The 19,766-nt window shown below is 40.1% G+C and overlaps 1 protein-coding gene across 1 annotated transcript in view; it reads left to right on the forward strand.

Moving 5' to 3' along the window:
- The first annotated feature begins 955 nt into the window (after positions 1 to 955).
- Positions 956 to 19,766, forward strand: part of FREM1 (FRAS1 related extracellular matrix 1) — a 63,484-nt gene continuing 44,673 nt past the window's right edge. The window contains exons 1-15 of the mRNA XM_082074504.1: positions 956 to 1,074; positions 2,175 to 2,297; positions 2,579 to 3,080; positions 7,425 to 7,519; positions 8,090 to 8,391; positions 8,893 to 9,089; positions 9,739 to 10,062; positions 11,499 to 11,607; positions 12,226 to 12,357; positions 14,616 to 14,960; positions 15,633 to 15,775; positions 16,352 to 16,548; positions 17,740 to 17,830; positions 18,853 to 19,020; positions 19,552 to 19,760. Of these exons, the coding sequence (XP_081930630.1) occupies positions 2,850 to 3,080; positions 7,425 to 7,519; positions 8,090 to 8,391; positions 8,893 to 9,089; positions 9,739 to 10,062; positions 11,499 to 11,607; positions 12,226 to 12,357; positions 14,616 to 14,960; positions 15,633 to 15,775; positions 16,352 to 16,548; positions 17,740 to 17,830; positions 18,853 to 19,020; positions 19,552 to 19,760 (2,543 nt within the window). The 5' untranslated portion in view covers positions 956 to 1,074; positions 2,175 to 2,297; positions 2,579 to 2,849. The remainder of the gene's footprint in view (positions 1,075 to 2,174; positions 2,298 to 2,578; positions 3,081 to 7,424; positions 7,520 to 8,089; positions 8,392 to 8,892; positions 9,090 to 9,738; positions 10,063 to 11,498; positions 11,608 to 12,225; positions 12,358 to 14,615; positions 14,961 to 15,632; positions 15,776 to 16,351; positions 16,549 to 17,739; positions 17,831 to 18,852; positions 19,021 to 19,551; positions 19,761 to 19,766) is intronic.

Genomic DNA, 19,766 nt, shown 5'->3' on the forward strand with positions numbered 1-19,766 from the left:
CTGGGTTTTATGGGGCAGGCGCCACAGATTGACCTGGGCTTCATCACCATTGAGGTGAAGATATCTCTGCATGAAAGACTCTGGCAGCGCCTATTGGAGAGAGACAGCTGGCTGTCCCTTCTTGTGAGCACACATATAATGCGTCAAGAGAACAATATGCTTCTTGACCAGTGCCATTTCTCAACTGGTGATTAGCTGTCTCTGAACCATAATATGTTTTTGTGGCAGCTATCCAGGTGGGAGCAGGGAGAGTCAAACTGTCCAGGCTTCAATTCCGTAATTTCTCATAAGGTACCTAGTGCCCTGTGAATAAAGATATTTTGCACTGTAAATCAGTGCCTCAGCCTGGTATTATGGAGCATGAAGTCACTAGCATTGCCATGAGCTGTAAATCACCAGGTGTATGCTTCAGAGTCATTGATGGCCCCTTAGCACTTTTCCAGGTCTTAGTCAGAGTCTAAAATTCCTAATTATTTTCTTCTTATCTGAGCCCCTTTATGGCTCAAGAAACTCAGTCTTCTCTGAAACTAGTTGAGACATACTCAGGAACTGGAGTAAAGGGATTCAAATTCCACTGCAGCTGCTGTGCCAGGAGCTTCCTGCTGGCCAAGGATCTCAGCATGCATGAAGTCAGAGGTGTCAGGCAGAGCATCTTCTTGACATATATACCAAGGAAGTATTTTACTTCTGTCAGCCCTGTCTTTACTTTGTTGAATGAAGAAAATAGGAAGAAGACACAGAAATTGAGAAGGTTTTAGATCAGAACACCTCTCCATGTTTTGCAGCTGGTATTTGAAGGAAACACAGATTGTATTTGATAAATGCTAGTAATCCCTACACTGTGTGATAAATGCCAGTCAGCTAAAAGGTTGCACTTGCACCAAACCACACTTTTCTTACTAAGAGGCTGAAATGTAATCTGTTTTCCTCTGTCTCTCTCCAAGTTTTCTTTTATAGGACTGAAGACTGTTACAAAACTGTGAATTTTACGAAGTGGAGTGCTGTCTCAGATGTGATGATTTTGATGAAGTGCTATGAATACACATCCTTCTAGGAAGAAACAAAAATTAGCAAGTACTTTGGACACATTTACATATCTGGATTTTAGTAAAAGCTGTTTGTGTAACTAAACTCTTTAACATTAATTGAGATTTTGATTTGTTTCTGGAACACATTAAAAAAACCCTTCACCTGTGAACTTAATTCCCTTTACTTTGGCTAGAATTATAGATTTTTTTTTTCAGATTTTGTTCAGACTGATTTGGCTGAAAAAAATTAGACCAAAATGGAAGGATTTTCAGATAAAAAGATAGAAAATCGAAATTAAGATTTGTGGCCCAGACTACATGGTCAACATATGGCTAACTTTAAACATGTTAGTCCCAATGTCTTCAGTCTTGAATCTGAACTGAAGTTGAGTAGATCTGTCTTGTGTTACTCTAGGAAGTGAATAATGGTGGTTTTCCAGTGAAATGTGAAACTAGGTGGATATGTTCATACAATTGTAGGCTGTTCAGAAGGTCATCGTGCTGGAAACAGGAGAATGAACAGTTATCTGCTAACAATAATGAAGAAAATAGAGAGATAAATGGATGTGGGTTTTTTATTTGCTTTCAGGAAAGCTCATTTTGTTGGTAGGATTCTGTTTGAATTAGACTGTGCACTAAATATTTACTAGAAAGTGAAGGAATGTTGATGTTTTAGTTCTTATCGAATTTAATTAGGTCAATACCATTGCCTATTCTTTGGGCAACAGATTAAGTTACTTTCAAAGGTTGTGGAAATTAGGGTCTTATAAGGATTTAAATAGTGGTTGTTTAATGTCAGAAGAACCATGCGTTTCTTCTGAGGTTATAAACATGAAAGACAAGATTGACTGTAACTGAGGGTGTGAGGAGCTTGTGTAATTTTTTTTTCCATATTATGTTTTGTTTGTTGTTTCCACTGAATATACATCAGATTTTATTTTTTTTTTTTTCCAAGAAATTAATTAGCTTTATTGTGCCATATCGTATGTTTCCATGTTGATGTCCTGGCAGAGTTGCTCTCGATAGCAGGAAGAGTAGAGAAGCACTGCCAAAGTGTTTTCAACTAAAGGCTGATTTTTTTTCCCCTGCGTTCAATGGCAAAGATAAATTTAACAAAAGATGATTCTCCCTTTATCCCACTTCCAGGTATATTTAATCTGGATGAATACCTACTGCTGCACTTCCAAATTACTTGGATGCTCACACCCTTTTATTAATATAGACTTGGTCTATCAGTAAAAAAGGGTCACTAACAAAGGATCCTACACAGTAAGTGTTTTTACGTGCATACGGATAAAATGTGCCCTGGAATGCATATCGAGAGCTGATCCATTGAGGGAGAAGTCCCATTGGTACATAGATAATTTTCTCAGCATGTGTGCACTTAAAAGTATTCAAAGGTGAAGTTAATATGTTGCTTGAAATGAACTACAACTGTAAGAATGGCAGAAGTTTTTTGTGTAGTTATTTTTTCCCCAATAGTTGTTCATGCCTTATGTCAACCTTCTTCTTTTTTTTTTTCTCTCTCTTTTTTTTTTTTTTCTTTTCAGGATTAGCAAACTTTTAAAGTACTCTGAGAACACATTCATCATCTTGTCAGGCTTGACCAATGAATTTTATAAAAAACCAAGGATATTTTCAAAGGCTCCTGTCCAAATTTCAGTGAAGGGATGCATATTAATAGAAAACATGTGGCACATTGTTACCTATGACTAACATCTCAGTCATTCATTATATGGTGAAAATCTGCTGGCAGAAGAGAAGACTTCTTTTTTTAAGAACATTTTCACTGGTGGAAAAGAGCTGGCATACCCTCAAAACATGAAGCCCTTTGAGAAAAGCTGGCTGTTTCTACTGCTGCTTATTGTACTAAGAGTTGTGTGCTCCTCCTTCATTAGTGTCAACCTTGGGGTGAAAGTGATGAAGGGACAGTCTGTCTTCCTGTCAGAAGATGACCTCAAGTTTTCCATCCCCAGAGAGAAGGATGTCTGCAAAGTAGAAGTTGTGATCAATGAGCCAATAACACAGAGGGTTGGAAAACTAACTCCACAGGTATTTGGGCTCCCTTGTGCTGCTCTGAGTGTTCTTGTGTGCGTGGGTGTGGGAGAAACTAGAAAGATAATTTTTTTTGTTTTGGGTAGTGACTAAAAGGCATGAAACTGAATAGTCTGAGAGATTCTGCCTTTTGCTAAAAGTAGCCAGCTGACAGAGAACTCCAATCCTCAAATCCAAAAGATGAGCTCAGTAACACAAGTGCATAGAAGTGAGTTCGCTCAGAGTCTCCTTTCACAAGCGGAGGACGGGTATTTCAAAACTTTCAGCTAGGAGCTATCCTCCAGTCTCTCAGCTGCTTGTTTTTGTACCATGAGGGTTACCAGTGCCCCTCGGGTAATGCATAGCATGACAGAGCATTTCACATTTTAGTCACGCAGCCACTACTTAGGGAGCAATTGAGAAAAAAAATAATCACATACAATAAGCACATTGTGTACACCATTGTTTGCTCTGCTCTGCAACAGCTAAATTGCTAACAGATGGCAAATACACTACAAAAACAAGTTTTACATTAAAATGTCAAGCTTGTAGGAATAGTGAAATGTATTTCACATATCACTGTTCTGCTACTCATTCACCTTATAAATCTCCGCACCTGAACCACAGCAGGAAGGAATTCAAAGTAATTGACATGAAGATGTATGAGTAGAGACAGAAGATGAATGGTTTTAATGAAATGGTTTTATTTTTTAAAAGTTTTGTTTATTATACCATACAGCATATACTTTTACAATGTATCTTTGTGTATGTATATTGTTTAAAACATCCTCTCTGAGGTTACTGGTGGTCTCTGTGATGATGGATGCAGAATCACCAGCCTCAATAGATTTTTCAAAGCTTCTGGCTTGGTCATCATCACTGTTTTAGCAGTACTTCAGCACTTGCAAGGAGCAGAGGCATGCCAGGGAAAATGGGAGGTGGTAAGCAGGGCCATGTCTGATCCTCTCTGGAGACTGGCCCCAGGGAGTGCACTGAGGCTCCCCTGGGGCTTGCCCTCTGTCAGCACAGGACCTCTGACCATAGTCTGCCCTCTCCACTTCCCCAGTCTAGTTTGTCCTACGAGGAGAAAAAGAGAGACTTACACATTGCATCGCTGGCAAATCTCTTTAGGCAAGCTGGCTGGCCAAGTGAGTGACTTTGCTTTCCATTTCTGCCTCAGCCTCTACATGCAGTAGGACACAGGTATTTTGAAAAAGACACTTTGTCCTTTGTAGCCTGACATGCTTAAAGCACAGGATCAGAGGCAGTTTTCTTGAGACCACAAGAGATATGTTTTCACCATACCTTGTTTTCCAAAATACCTAGAGTCCTTGGTGTTCTCCACTTCCAACCGCACCTCTGTTAGGTGCTCTGATGTGAGCCCCAGCAGCTGAGCGTGGCTCTTGGAGGCTGCAGGCACTCCTCATCTGCAGGGGTGAGCTTTCTGGGACAGGTAGCCCTGGGCTACCAGGCTGGAGGGTGGCTGTGGCTGCTGGTGGCACTTGGAAAACCTCCTCTGGATGGGCTCCTGGCCTAGTGCCATCCTATTAGGAAAGGTGCCTTCTCCTCCTCTGCCCAGGCATGGTGAGTAGGCAGAGCCAAAGACACTCCACCATGCAGAGTCACACCGGAGATTGCCAGTGAGACAGGCAGAGTGATTATCTTGATCAACCCATATTTCCTTGGTGGGAAAGAAAAGGACACATTTGTAAGTTTAATGCTTCTATTTCAAATGACAAAATTCTGAGCCAGACGCTGAAAAATGCTGCCTGAACTTCCACCATTCCCGAAAAAAGGTGCCAGAGTCTGCCCCCGCCAGCCCTGGTGCCACTCCTGCCCCTTCTACCAGGAAATTCTTCAGTGAGAAAATGTCTCTGGTCTGATCTGTTTTACTGCCATTAAAGTGAGTAATGTCGTAGGAATGTATGACAATTTAATTATAAATTGTAATTGAAAAGCAGTTGAAGTGGAAAAAAACAAAGCTCGACAGTAATTAGGAAAAGATTTAGATCTCCTTTGTCTTACCCAGTGAATTTATAGACAATTAGAGTTGCCTGTTCATATAAAAGGAAAACATATTAAGAAACATAAACCAGATGTTTCTTTTTACAAAGCAGATTGTAACAGACCTCTGTGGAAAGGTCCTTCATTTTCTATCCCCTTGTTATCAATTAAGAAGTGGGACTAATGATGTCTTAGAAAGAAAGAAATTAATTCTTTGATAAGATAAAACGTCATCTCTGCTGTAGGCACTCCCCTCTGATAAGAACAGGAATGCATTATCTGATCAGTATCTCATTGTCAGGTGCACACCAGACCTGCATGTCACCAAATGCCCTGCTGACTGTGAGGGCTCTACACTGCTTTACATCACTGAAGAATATCTTCAGTGTACAACTTTGAGCTACTGGAAGCTACAATTTGAGTGGATTTTGTATAAAATGTACTTTTTTTTTTTTTTTTAATCTGATAATCATAAGTCATTACTTAAAAAAAAAAGACCTTATATAACGTATTTCTTGATGAAAATTAAAGCAGGCAATACATTTTAAAATCACTAGGAATATAGAAAAATTGCCACATAGCTTAAGAATCTGAGAATAACTTCAGTGAAAGTGGACACTGCCAGTAATAATGAAGGCTGATAAACTCTGTTTTTTTTTTTTCCTTTATAGAAAGTTGCAAGTTTAAATTCCATGTAATGGCTAGAAAGAAACAAAGTTCACTAGTTCTATACGTTTTAGTTTAAATCCACACAGTGGTTATGATGCACTGTAGTTAACTACGCATTATCGTCTAATATAGAAAGTAAAGTATTACTTTATTTTTGCACTGAAAGTCAGATCATCAAAAGACTTTCTCTATACATTGCACTTCAGTCAGCATTTCAGAACCTCACTAAAATCCCCCTTTCGTTTCATCATCTTCCAAAGTCTATTCATTTTCATGATTTTTTTCGTGTATTTTAAGAAATGACTGGAAATAAGAAATTACTTTTCTGAATAAAAATGTGATTTGTCAGGCACCAGTAAATGTATACTAATCCTTTTTAGTTTTGGCCTCACTATGTCTATGAGTGAATGCTGAACAGATTTTACTGAAGTCCATAGAAGTCCATAGAATAATATGTGAATACTGGTGATAAAAACTGAATCAAAACCTCATACAGTTTCACAGTTTCACCCAGGAAATGTGATGATTAGCTTTTGCCTTCTTGCTGACAAGACTATGCCTTGTCTCTCTGCAGATATGAAACAAGAGTATCCTCAATCTACACGTGATCTATGTAGAGTTTCCCTGTTATCACAAGGATAACATAGACATGGTCTTATCAATGCTAGGAGCTTTCAGCTGTTAAACTCTATAAAGAAGTATAGCTACATGCGAGCGGTAATTTGCCAGGCTTGCAGACTGGTATATGTGAGGACATGGAAACGGTATGCTCCAGAATCCAAATCCTTTCTCTAAAGAATGTGTGTGTCGGAACTCTCCAGGGAAATTTTTTTCCATTTGAGTCAGGACTTTTTCCTTAGTGCCTTACTTTTGCAAGTCAACAAATGATTAAGTAAAACAACCAGCCTGGAAAAAAAGTGTCTGGCTTAGATGGTTAAACTGTGGCCAACCACCTTTGTAAATTTGACCTGTATCAAGTATTTTATAAGACTTAGTTTCTTTTGAATTAGCTGGTAGACAAAACAGAGAAATTCTGCTTGCTTTTATGCTGTGGGATTACATTGAAATTGGTGCTGGGTGTTGGTATGACACAGAGATCACACCTCACCTGGTTAAATGGGTACTGATAAAAAGCCAGTGCTCCAAAAACATGTAACAAAACTAAACTAGCAAAGTTCCCAACAAAGAAGTTTCACTGGATCATACTTTTGTAGTCTAATGGTAGCAGCAATAAAGCAGGATTTACTATAGAATCAGGCTACCACCACAAGCAACTTTAAAAGCTAATAAATCTAACACGATACTGCAGGACCTGCTGGCTTTTCAGACCCTCTGCAGTTGTCCCACTGAATAGAACAGCATCCGTAAATCCACTGGCTGTAGTGGCAGAGAAGTGTGCCCTCAAGCTATTTGTTGCACTGGAGGAAGGACTTGGCAGCCTGAAACAGTCATATTTATGTTCCCATTGCCTTTCTAATTGTAGAGTGCCAGAAGACCCAAATTAGACTGGTTGCTCTGACTCTCACTGGGAGACCACGGAATGGCTGAATACCTATTAGTATAAATAAACTACAGCTTAAACATTTCCTTAGTCTGATGCATTCCTGACAGTCAGAGAGAAGTGGAACAGAAGTTGTGAAGTTATCATCCTTGACAGTGTTTTACTAGTCTGTTCTTTCTTCTTCATAGGTTTTTGACTGTCACTTCCTTCCCAATGAAGTCAAATATACTCACAATGGCTGTCCAATTTTAGATGAAGATGTGGTCATGCTTAGGCTGTACAGGTAAGCAGCAGTGGGACATCACACTTCATTGTTACCAGCAGCACAGCTGCCTTCAGGAAGAGCAACTATACAGTTTTTCACAGTAAAAACATATTCTGCTACTGTACATGTCATAACTACTGAGATCCAGTAGCAGCAGCATCAGTCAACAAGTGACCATCTGGTTACAGAAACATTTCTTACAATGTATTTCAGATATGCTCAAACATGTCTGTTAGCATTAATAAATATTATGAATTCCTTGATTACAGAAAACCAGTGATTTTTCTTTTTATTATTGAAAGTGACAAATTAAACTCAGAGCACTGGATGTTCTGTGCTGTCGTGGTGATCAGGACACAGACCCTTGCATATGGACAGTGAGTAATCTCTTCACACAGACACCATTTTTATGAGTATGAGGAGGTGGGCAGCAGGGTCTGGCACCTCATGGTCTCTGGTGATCTGGGGCTGAGGGCATGTGAGACAAAGGGCTTCAAGTAATTCAGTTTAGAAGGTGAGGCCAATGCCAAATTCACAGAGTAACAGGAGATGAGATGAAACATAATAATTTCCTTCTATCACCTGCAGGTTTACAGAAACTGAAACGTTTGTAGAAACATTCACCCTCCATGTGCAGTTACTTGAACCAGACTGTAACATCATCAAAATGCGCTCCAATGCCCTGGAGGTCCCTGAGTACTATGGTCTGTCCAGGGCGATTGACAAGAATGTCCTCACTTTTGACTATGACAGGAAGATAAATCTGGATTGCACCATTTCCATAGTTTCTTTGGAAACCCACCTGCCTGCTCATGGCCAGCTCATCACTGGGGAAGTTCAGCAAGAGCATCTTCATGGAGATCAGCCACAGAGCTTCTTCCCTGGCCCTAGTATGATGTGCTTTAGTTGTTGTATTAGCAAGTTCAAAGAAACCCAGCAGTTTAAGTCTGCAGCAGTAGGTTGTTTCAGATGTGCAGGGTGAGAGTGGGTCATGTGAAGTTTAGTGAACAGCTTAAGCTATCATGGAAACTGAAAGGGATATGAAGTTTATGTAAGGCACAATGAAGATCACAGATCTGGTAATCCCCTGATAGAGTCTGGTTTTGGCTACTAGACTTGTGGACCAATTGATGCTTTTGGGAGTGCCAAGACTTAGTAGAAATAGTACAGGGAGTTGTTGAATGCAAGAAGAGACCCAAGAGCCTGAGGGAGGTTGGAGTTGGAAGATGCCAATTGAAAACCAAATCCTGGAGGAAAAGTTAAGTCAGGAAAGGAGTACTAATTCTCATAATACTGTCTTTTTATCAGGGTTAGCTTAGCCATATGAACAGGATTTCCAGGTTGGATTCTGCTATGCTAACTGTTCTGCTGTTGCTTCTGTTGGGCTACAGAGCACAGCCTGGGCCAGCCGTGCAGAAATGGGAGCTGCATGCTAGGACTGGGAGTTGTTCATGACACAAAGATGAGCTGCGAAGAATTTTTGAGGATGGGGATTCGATATCGGCACCTTGACCCTCCTTCGCCTGACACTGATTATATTCCTGTGAGGCTGGATCTCACAGACAGCAGAAGCAAAACTCTGCACAAGGTAGGCTTTTGTGCAACCTTATAATGTCCGATATCTTCCTGGTTTTCAAAAAATTTAAATTTGTTGTTCCTTTTCATATTTGAAGAGATATAGTGAGTCTTAAAGTTTGTTCAGTTCTTACAAGGTTGCCAGCTGGGCAAATGAAATGCATTATCTCCATGGCTCTTAGACCATTATGGCTACAGAGAAACACCTCTGGTTGTTTACTGGCAGCGTAAGTATTTTAGCTTGTCAGCACAATTAATTCTGGCATAAGTCCACCTTTTTTACAGAGCATGATCTGCACCAACTTTAACATACATAGTAATTAATAAGTGAAGAGATGTGTGAACATATTCGGTCAATAACACTTAATGGCTTATGCATGTTTCTGTCAGGTAAAGTTATTCATTAAACTCACATTACATTAAGCAAGTTGTTTCATCCCAAAATTAAGGACACAAATAAGACTAGTGAACCTGGAAGACCCTTTCATGAGGTTGAAGTATTTACTTTAGGCATTTCTTATTTAAATGTTTAAATTTTTCTTTTCAAAATAATTATTCCTTGAACATGTACCCCAATTAGCTGTGTGAAGGTAGTGGAAATCAAATTTATTTTGTTTGCTTCACTTTGTCCTTTCGGTTGTCTCATTTTTCTCCTGTTGCAGACTGAGTATGCATGGCTCCCTGTTCAGATTAAAGGTGCTATTCCAAATCAAATACCCAAAGCTGCCTCAAAGGCAAAATTCATCCTGGAAGTGAATCAATTTATTTTAACCCCCATTACAACCACAACAATTGATGCTGAAGACAATGAAACTCCGAAGTCTTTGCTTGTATTCAACGTTACCAAGCCACCTCCACAGGGCTTCATCACCCATCTGTCTGACCACACAAAACCTATTGGCTCCTTCACGTGGAAAGATCTCAGTGACATGCTCATTGCTTATCAGCCTCCAAATAACAGCCACACAGAGAGAAGGAATTATGAGGTAAACATGTAATGTATGCACATTTGCTGTTTTGCTTCTCCTTAGGGTTCAGTAAGCTATAAACAAATGCATTCATATGTAATGGCTATTTTTCAGAAAAAAAAAAAAAAAGTTAACTATATGCAATGCAGGAGCAGAAGTAAAAGCATTTAGCACTTTCTCCTAGACTCATCAGCTTAATTGTCTAACACAAATCAAATATTTGTTGCTTAATACTTCAGAATTTATTTGCACTAAAAAATAATTATCCCTTCTGACTGAGAATATCTAAGCAGGATTGTTCATTCTTATTTATTTACTTATCTTTTATGAGAGGATTAGGGAAATAACAGTACTAGTAGATCTACCCAGCCTTTGGAAGGATCAATAATGCCTTTTCCACAGAGCTTTTATCCCTATGTGACCATATTGATCCTTTTGACCTGTGGAGAGGTGACATGTTTAAAGCCATGAAAGACGAATGGGCTGAATGTCAGGATTGCCATTTGATCTGTGGCAATGGTGGTACAGGGATAACAAAAAGGCACTCCAAACAGTTCCTGCTGGGAGGAGTAAAAGTGGGTTACTAACATAGAGAGCATGATGCAAACAATGAGAGCAGGGAGGTATCTGCAGGCTCTGGAGTAAGTGAGTAAAAAAAACAGTGCAGATCTATGAGACCAAGGCTGCAGGAATTCAGCAGGAGTTTAGCAATAACCCAAACAAAAGTAAATGTTTTGTACTAAAGTAAAGAAACTGAAGAAACAGAAAATCAGAGCAAGGTAAGATGGGGAAAGGGTGGTCTGAAAAGCAGAGAAACAGTAACTTGGGCACCTGATGCTGATGCAGTTTGACTTTTTCTAACCTTGGCTGCCATAGGAACTTCCTTTCTTTCTGTTTCATTACTATGAGGATCAGTCATTCCACCAAACTGCCTGCTCCTTAAGTGCCTCTTTTCTGTTCTGCTTTCAGTATTGTTTGACTGCATGTTCAAGAGTTTGACATTGTCTTTTGTATAAATGTGTATATATAGATAGATTTTTTTTTTCTGTGCCAGTCTGTACTTTTATTTCTCCTTTTTTTTTTGGCCCCCAAAATATTAAATGAGTGGGAAATGCCTCTTCCACTTGTTCTTATTGCAATAAAAAAAGCCCTGTATTAATTGCTGAGTTAATTGCACCCCAAACAACACTGAAAATGCTTACCTCTCTCATTCATTTCCACACATGTCACAAACTAACTTTCCCAGCATTCACTGTGAAGACCACATAAGGCAGATACTTAGTTTAGTGCAGAACCTCAAAGACACTTTTTAGAAGCTAAGTCAAGTTTCATTTTTTAATGTGCTATCAAAAGTCATTCAGATCTCTTGGGAAAGAACACACTAATGTCTTTTGAGGAACAGCTGGTTTTCAGGGTCTGTTTTTTTTTCAATAAATAGTTTGTTTTAACAACAGGTAGAGTTTGAGGTTCATGACTTCTACTTTGAAAGGAGTTTACCGATCACTGTGCATCTTTCTATCAGAACGACAGAAACAAATGCCCCTCGAGTTTCATGGAATACAGGTGAGATCTCTTTTCCTCAGTTTATTTTGGTACAGAATTTATAATGCTTTGACACAGACATTTGATAAAGCTCTAAAATTCAGATTTACACATGGGGGTTAAGGATCATTAAAGGGAAGGAGTGTAAATCTGTTTTTTATCCAATTTTGGGGGAATAATTTACAAAAACTTGAAAAAATTTAAGTCTTAGCTGTAATGAGAAATCAAGAAAAAAGGACACTACAGGAAAGTCAGGATTTCCATATCTATCATTTTCTTCAAGAATGAACTGGACATAAAAGATATTTACAAAACAGTAAAGACAAATATATGATGGAATAGGAGTAGTAGGGTAGTATGTGGGAAAGATCAAGGCTTGTTGGTATTGTTTAAAGTCAAACCAGAATATGTTATTTTTCTGAAAATAAGTCCTTAAAGGCAGTTGACTAAGACAACTATACCAGAAAAAGTGTTGTTATTGAGTTTTTAATCTGGCTTTGAAATATCTGTCAGAGTCAGGTATGTAGATTGAATTTAACAAGATTTTTTACCTGACTGCAAAATCCTTTAGAAAGGTGGGATGCTTACAGCGTTGACTGTTGCAGATGCTTTGGTGAAATAACCCTCTGCTCTTTGCAGGCCTCAACCTCCTGGAAGGGCAATCCCGACCCATTACATGGCAACACTTCCAAATTGTAGACAACGATAACATCCAAAATGTTCGCTTGGTCACAGTTGATGGCTTACAGCATGGGCAGCTCACAGTGAGAGGTAAATCATTGCAACTTGAGGGCCTGGCAACATGTTCTCGAGTGACAACTGGCTATGACAATGTGACAGTCAACAAGATGTTGATAGACTCTGTCCTATGTCACTCCCTGCTGAGGGCTGCCAGCGTAAGAGACAGATTTACAAGGGAATGAAGGTGTGGAAGGAAGTCTCTGGAAGCACAGTAAGAAATAAAAAAAAATCACAAGTTTATAAAAAAAAGTCAGTTGCATAGCTTAGACACTTTTGCAAATAGTGTACTTATGCTGTCCACATCCTTACGTAGGATTTACTTGTAAGTCTGGCATTTTGCCTACACACCACTTTCATTTGAAAATGAAATGGGGTCTTAGTTTCCTCCCTGGAGACGAATTCAGCCCGAGGGAGTTAATGCAATCAGTAGCAGTGTGCAGCAGGTCTGTTGCTGCCTTCTCCCACCCAGGCTAAATGGGGACGGGCAGGTAGCTCCCTGGGAGACAGGGTTGTAACACCACTGCAAACAGAAGGGAAACGCCAGCATAGCCTAATGCTGCTCTGTGCTGTTCCAAGGAAAAAAGGAAGTCCAGGATGTGAAAATGCATCTTCTGTGGGTTTCCCCTCAGGAGCAAAGAGTGAGACTGGCCTGAGGGAAGCGGCGAGGCTGTGCAGCACGGGGCAGGACCGCCAGCCAGCCTGCCTGCTGAACGTCCTTCCCTGCGACAAACATGCTTGGTGTCGGGATTGCAACAGGACTACTGACAAATTCAGTATTTAAGCTGTTACTTTCTTAATGTATGTTTACACCCCAAAGCTGAAATTTTAAATAAATCAGCTGTGCTTTCATTGAGCAGGCATGACTTAGGCAAAATACAACCATTATATTTTTACTTCTTACATTTTTGCTCGAAGATGCTAAGGAATGCTGAGTGATTTTGATTTGTTGGCAAAACCATACAGCATTTGGATATGCTTTGTATTTATTGGCAGCTTTAAGGTTTATTTCAAAAAGTGGCAATTAAATTAGACTTCTAATTTGTTAGCATTCTGCATTGTTAATATTGCTATTTTTGCTTTGCAATTCATGAGCCAGCACAGTTCTCCACTCTTTGGGAAAATGTTTATGTAAAAAAAGTCACTCTGCAGTTGGCAGAGTGGAAAGGGGCTGCCACTATCAATGATGGATTTTTTGACAATTAAAAGTATTCATGTAAAATGCATATCCTAGAGATATAAAACAAGTATTTAAAGAAAAGTGGAAGGTGGTGTTCAGAATTTGGTGGAAACAGAAACTATTCAGAAGTATTTTTCATATCCTGCCAAGGAGTTCAGTGTCTGGATGATCTACCAAGCACATCCCTGAAGAGGCCAAAGTCTGTTCTCCTGAAGTCCAGGGTAGTGAGCTTGCTGAGAGCCCTGCTTACTGCCCTAAGGATCCTGAACTCATGGTCACTGCAGCCAAGGCTGCCCTTGAGCTTCAGATTTCGCACCAGCCCCCCCTTGTTGGTGAGAGCAAGGTCCAGCATAGCACCTCTCCTCATGGGCTCCTCTGTCACTTGGAGAAGGAGGTTATCATCAGTGCATTCTATGAAACTCCTAGATTGCTTATGTCTAGTTGTGTTGTCCCTCTGAAAGATATCAGGGTGGTTGAAGGACCAGGGCTTGTGAATGTGAGGCTGCTCCGATCTATCTGTAGAGGGCCTCATCCATTTGGTCTTCCTGGCTGGGTGGCCTGCAGGAGACCCACACTTCAATATTACCTGTCTCTGCCCTCCCTTTAAACCCAACTCGCAAGCTCTCAGTTGTCTCCTCATCCATTCCCAGTGAAGGGATTCCCATTAACTGCAGGTAATAGTGGATCAAACCAATGTTTTGAATAGTTTTTTTGTTGGGTTAGGTAAAAGACCCACAGATGTTGTTTTTTACATGCAATGCTGAGCTGTGTTCCCTTTGGTGCTTAAAATACATTTAAAATGTTCTGATAAGAAAGTAGACATTGAAGTTAAAGTGGAAACAGTCACAGTTAAAAATCCTTGATGTTTCAAATTATCTTTAATGGAATGGACATTTGGAGTATATTCTCTGCTACCACAACTGCAGATCCTGCATATTTATTAACTATTCAAACTTCTACAAACTTGTTTCCAGTAGGTGAAGTTACATTTGATTTTTCTAGTTAGAAATGCATTTTCCTTCTCTCTCCATCAATAACATCCATATTGGTGGAAGGATTCTCTGGGCTGAACTGCATGTTTTTGATGTGTTTTCTGCCACTGTTTTGACAGGAGGGAAAGGATTCATATTCACTGTTTCTGACATTCAGGCTGGAGTTGTTCACTACCATCATGATGACAGTGATACTACCAAGGACTTTGTGGTATTTAGGATTTTTGATGGACTCCACAGTATTCGCCATAAGTTTCCAATCAATATCCTCCCTAAAGATGACAGCCCTCCATTCCTTATCAGCAATGTGGTCATTGAAGTCCGGGAGGGACAGATGATCCTTATTCAGGGCTCCATGCTTCACGCTTCTGACATGGATTCCAGTGATGATTACATACTATTCAATATTACCAAGCCACCACAGGCTGGAGAAATCATGAAGAAACCAGGACCAAACCTGATAGGTAATGAAACACATCCACAACAGCTTACTTTCTTTGTCGCCTCCTTTTTAATCTACATTAAATGTTACAATTAGACAAGTTATTCTGGCTCAGGACAAGTCATGGCAAATTTGGACTTCTTTCATTACAGTGTAAATCCCCATCATTAGTTAACGTTGGTCTCTGCACCAGGATAACTACATCTGTAAACGAAATTTGTCCAATAATTCTTCCATTCTGAGTCTATTTGCCTACTGTACGTTTCTCCTCCAGAAAAGTTGGACTAGTCAGGAGTTGTTTTATCTGCAAGGATCCTTGAAAAGTTCAAAGTTATTAGATTACACTAATGATGCTAAAAAAGGAAGAACTCTGCTTCCATTTAACTTAACTCAGAAATCCCTGTGCTAGACTGCAGAGGCTGATAGCACTGCAAATTCTTTTGTCCTCTGAACAGGGCTATAGATCCATTCGATGTGTTGTTTTTCTTGAATGATCTTTAAATGACAGAAAATAAGTTGATGATCTTCAGGAAACATGGAAGACAATGAGTTAACATTTCAAAGGGCTTGCTCCAGTTAGGGTGAGAAAGAGGACATTGTGCTTCACCAGTTACTTGCACAGGTAATGGATAATTTTTAGGAATTATTAAAATAATGCACAGTTCAAAAGAAGATATATTCTTCAATTCAACAGGGTATTCTGTCAGCAGTTTTCTTCAGAGGGATCTGTTTAATGGAATAATTTATTATCGTCATTTGGGAGGAGAAGTATTTGAAGATTCCCTTGAGTTTGTGCTGTGTGACAGCCATGACCCTCCCAATCTCTCAGAGCCACAGGTATGAAACTAGAGCATCTTTGGCAGAGTTCTGCATTTCGCCTTCAAATGGCTGATGATTTTACACCTGACAGACTTTCAAATCAAACTTGGGTAGATTTTTTCTGTTTGCCCTCACCACAGTCATCATCACAAATAATGTTCTTCAGAGCTAGCTCTTTTTCTTGCTTTTCATGGGGAAATTTTCTCTGCCCAGTTGCAGAGAAACAAGTCCATTACAGAGTTTTTCCTACAATATAAAAGGAAATGTTGAAAACAAATTAGATTTGGGGATGGTACAAACAAACCAAACAGCCCTCCTAAAATCACCTGAGACTATTTATTTCACCCAGGATTCCAACATAGTGAGTTTAACTTTGCTTTTAATTTAAAGGGAAACTGCTAAAATTCATAGGCTTTGCATTTAACTATTGTATATCTCCACCACTCATATGTTCATGATATGGCGTGACACTCACATCCTATTACTCATATTCCAGTGATCCTCTTACTTTGGTGTGTGTGTGTTTGTAAACAGCTGCTTGGACACTGTTGTTGAGAGGAATTGCTGCTGATTTTACAGTCTTCCTGATTTCAGGTGATGATGGTGCACATTACCTCTGTGGATGACCAGCTACCCAGAGAAGCCCCAGGAGTGACCCGTCACCTGGTTGTTAAGGAGACTGAGATTGCTCACCTAACTAAGAAACATCTCCACTTCATAGATGTGGAAGAGCAAGACAGGGAACTCACATACACCATAACCACTTCCCCGTTTTTCTCTTGCACACACAGGTAGGTATGACCTGCCATGCCTTCCATGTGGGACAGGGCAATGACGCATGTAAGAGGAGCAGCCTCAGTGGCAGTAGCATGCTTGTGTATCAGGTTCATCTGTTTGCTTAAAGCGTGGGTGACAATAGTTGAGTGCAGCTCTCCTCTTGATGATTACAGATGAGCTAGAGCTGGAAGCAACAGAATAATACACAGAGTAATAAAAACAATGTGTGGTTTAGAAACAAATAAGAAAGAGGAAAGCACCTGAAATATTTTCTTTCCTTTTGTTGGACTTGCATTTTACACTGGCCTGTGGGATCCTGTACAGCCTTCGGCACAAAGTCACAGCCCCTCTCTTAACTGGTAGAGTGGGGCTCACCAGGGCCTGCCCTAGACTAAGAAGATGAGCTGCGACATCTTTTTCTAAGCTATGTATTATCACCACGGCACTGTGAAGGACTCCTTGTCCTGGAGAAGGAACCTGTGGAGCAGAATGCAGGTAGAACAGGTTATGGGGCAATAGAGCTATGAGATGAATGGTTGTAGTAGCAGTTTACATGTCACTGATGTTGCTTCACCATTCATGACAGCATCAGAAACAATTTGCTAAATAGAAAAGTTTAAAATCCAGCCATTGTACAGCTTAAGCTGAAGATCAACACTTCTATTTCTGACCTCAAGAAACAGAGGATCATATGCAGATGTGGGAGAAGGATGTTTAGGCTATTCCCCTATTCAGTCAAATAATCATATGGTTATCTGCTTTGCTGGTTACTGCTGTTGTAATTCTGGCTTGCTGGAAACCGCTTCATTTCAGAAGTTTATAAGATGCATGAAAACCAAAAAATAGTCTTTTTCTACGTAAAGACAAACGCAAGTGTGTAAGTAATAACAATGCAATTTACGAGACTTGCAGGTGGAGTAAATGGTATCTGGGGTGTGCAGAGACACGCTTGTAGCAAACCCAGACCTTGCTTATAAGGTATGCAACGACCTTTCATTACCATCCTGAAAAATAATTATTCTGGTCAGTTTTCTGTGATAATGTTTAAATGAATAACAAGGATAGAAGAAAGAGAAATGTTTTTCCTTTCAGTACATTTTGGGAGTCAGAAGTTAATTTGAAATACAAGACTGAGCTATGTGACTGTTGTTTTTCTTATTCTTCAGTATTGCTAACCGGGATGTGACATTGGTATTTTTGTACAGCCACTCAGATGCTGGGAAGCTGTTTATGGTGGACACCATCCCCAAGCTGGTCAAGGATCCTGCTGCTCTTGCACTGCAGTCATTTACTCAGGTTTGTCATGTTACCTAATTTCTAAACAGTTTTTAAATTTACAGGCATACAGCTTCTTTCTGACAGGAAAACAAGAGGTGAAAACAGAGGAGCAGTACTATCACAAGCTCTGCTTAAGAAGCTTAAAACTTTGCTCATTCCATTCTAGCCTTTAAAACATTTCCATCATGCTTCAGCTCTACAGTATGTAAACAGAACTCTCCTTCTGAAACCAGCAGGGGCTGCAGTTGCTTAGGGTAAGCTGAATTTTGCTCCAGCATGATGTTAAGAGGAAGGAAAAAAATACACAAAATCTGAAAACGAGACCTTAATAGTTTTCTGCTTCTCTTCAGTGTCTTCACTAATAGATTTGGTACGGACTGGAACAGGCCTCTTTCAGGATTTTGTTTGTTAGTTTTCATGCTTCTGTAGTTTGACAGATGTCTTAAAAATATTAGTAAAGTGTCCTGTTTTATATCCTGCTGTATGGTTAAGGCTGCATAGTGGTGATCATTGTAGTACCATAATGAGCCTACAAATCCTTAATCACATGCCTAATATGGGTGTGTGGGTGTAAGATCATTTTAGTCTCTTTCACCGGCCCAGCCTCACCTGGGGAGGCAGGATGTGCAGGTTATTCATACTGGTGAGGGCAAATTCAGCTGCTAAGGGAGATGTTACATTAAAAGCTATACTTTGATGAACTGTTTATTTTAAAGTCACAGTCAGAAAGGGTCCTGGGACCCAGCATTCTTAAGTGCTCCATCAAGAAGGTAAGGCCATTACCTATGTCATCACTTATAAACCATGCCTGTATTTTTTGCTACAGGTCTGAGTGTTGAAACCTGTACTCACCTGATTTGTAGCTAAAGATGCAGTGAATCAGGGTATCGCCAGTAGCTAAAGTACATGTGCAAAGGTTCTGAAATTAATTTTGACAGTTCAGATAACATATAATCAGAGCATGAGAAAGGTCCCTAATGTCCTGAATTACGGCTACTCCCATTATGTCTTCTTACATGCACCCTGTTCCTGTTTTGTAGCACGCTGTGAACTATATGAAAATTGCCTACATGCCACCACTGCAGGATATTGGGCCTGAACCTCAGCAAGTCCAGTTTATTTTTTCCATCAGCAATCAGCATGGTGGCACTTTGTATGGGATCTGCTTCAATATTACAATTCTTCCTGTGGACAATCAAGCCCCAGAGGTAGAGTGGTGGTGATGGCAAGAGGGAAGGACTTGGAAATAGCATTGGGTAGAAACAGAAATGCAGAGACGGCCTGATCTGACTGAAGTAAAAAATAAATCTTCCATGGGATCAGGGTTTCAGTGTCTTGCACATAGCCTTCATGGGGTCTAAAGGGGAAGGCAAAGTCTGGTGAGTGTGGAAGGTGACTTTTTATGCTAAATAAATGGAGGGCTACCTTCAGTGTCTGAGCGGATGTACAAAAATATGCCTGTTACATCCTAGGTAGCAAAACTGCATGCCTCCTTTGTGTTGTCTATTGACTATTGCCTATGAAGGCCTCCATCAATGGGGTCGGGACTGGGCTGCACGTATTAGGACCTATTATACTATTAGAGAATTCCTTAGGTATTCCTAACACAGCAGAAAAGAGGACAGCCTTTGGCATTTTGGTGTTACATGTCCTCATAACAGAGCAAACTGAAATTGCCATGTTTGCTGTATGTTTGGAAGTGTAGTAGAAAGAGAGTTCAGCATTTCTCCTCCATGCAGGTTTTTACAAGCCACTTGAGAGTGGAAGAGGGTGGCCTAAGCCCTGTCACAGAAGGACACATTCTCATCTCTGATGTGGACACGAAACAGGAGCATCTCTTCCTCCTCCTGCAGAAACAGCCCCAGCACGGGGTAGTGGAGCTGGATGGCTTTCCCATGAAGGAAGGTGACAGGCTTTCCTGTGGGGACCTGCGTGCCCTGGCAGTCAGGTTAGA

This window comes from Streptopelia decaocto (assembly GCF_964273445.1).
Source record: "Streptopelia decaocto genome assembly, chromosome: Z".
NCBI classification, from domain to species: domain Eukaryota; kingdom Metazoa; phylum Chordata; class Aves; order Columbiformes; family Columbidae; genus Streptopelia; species Streptopelia decaocto.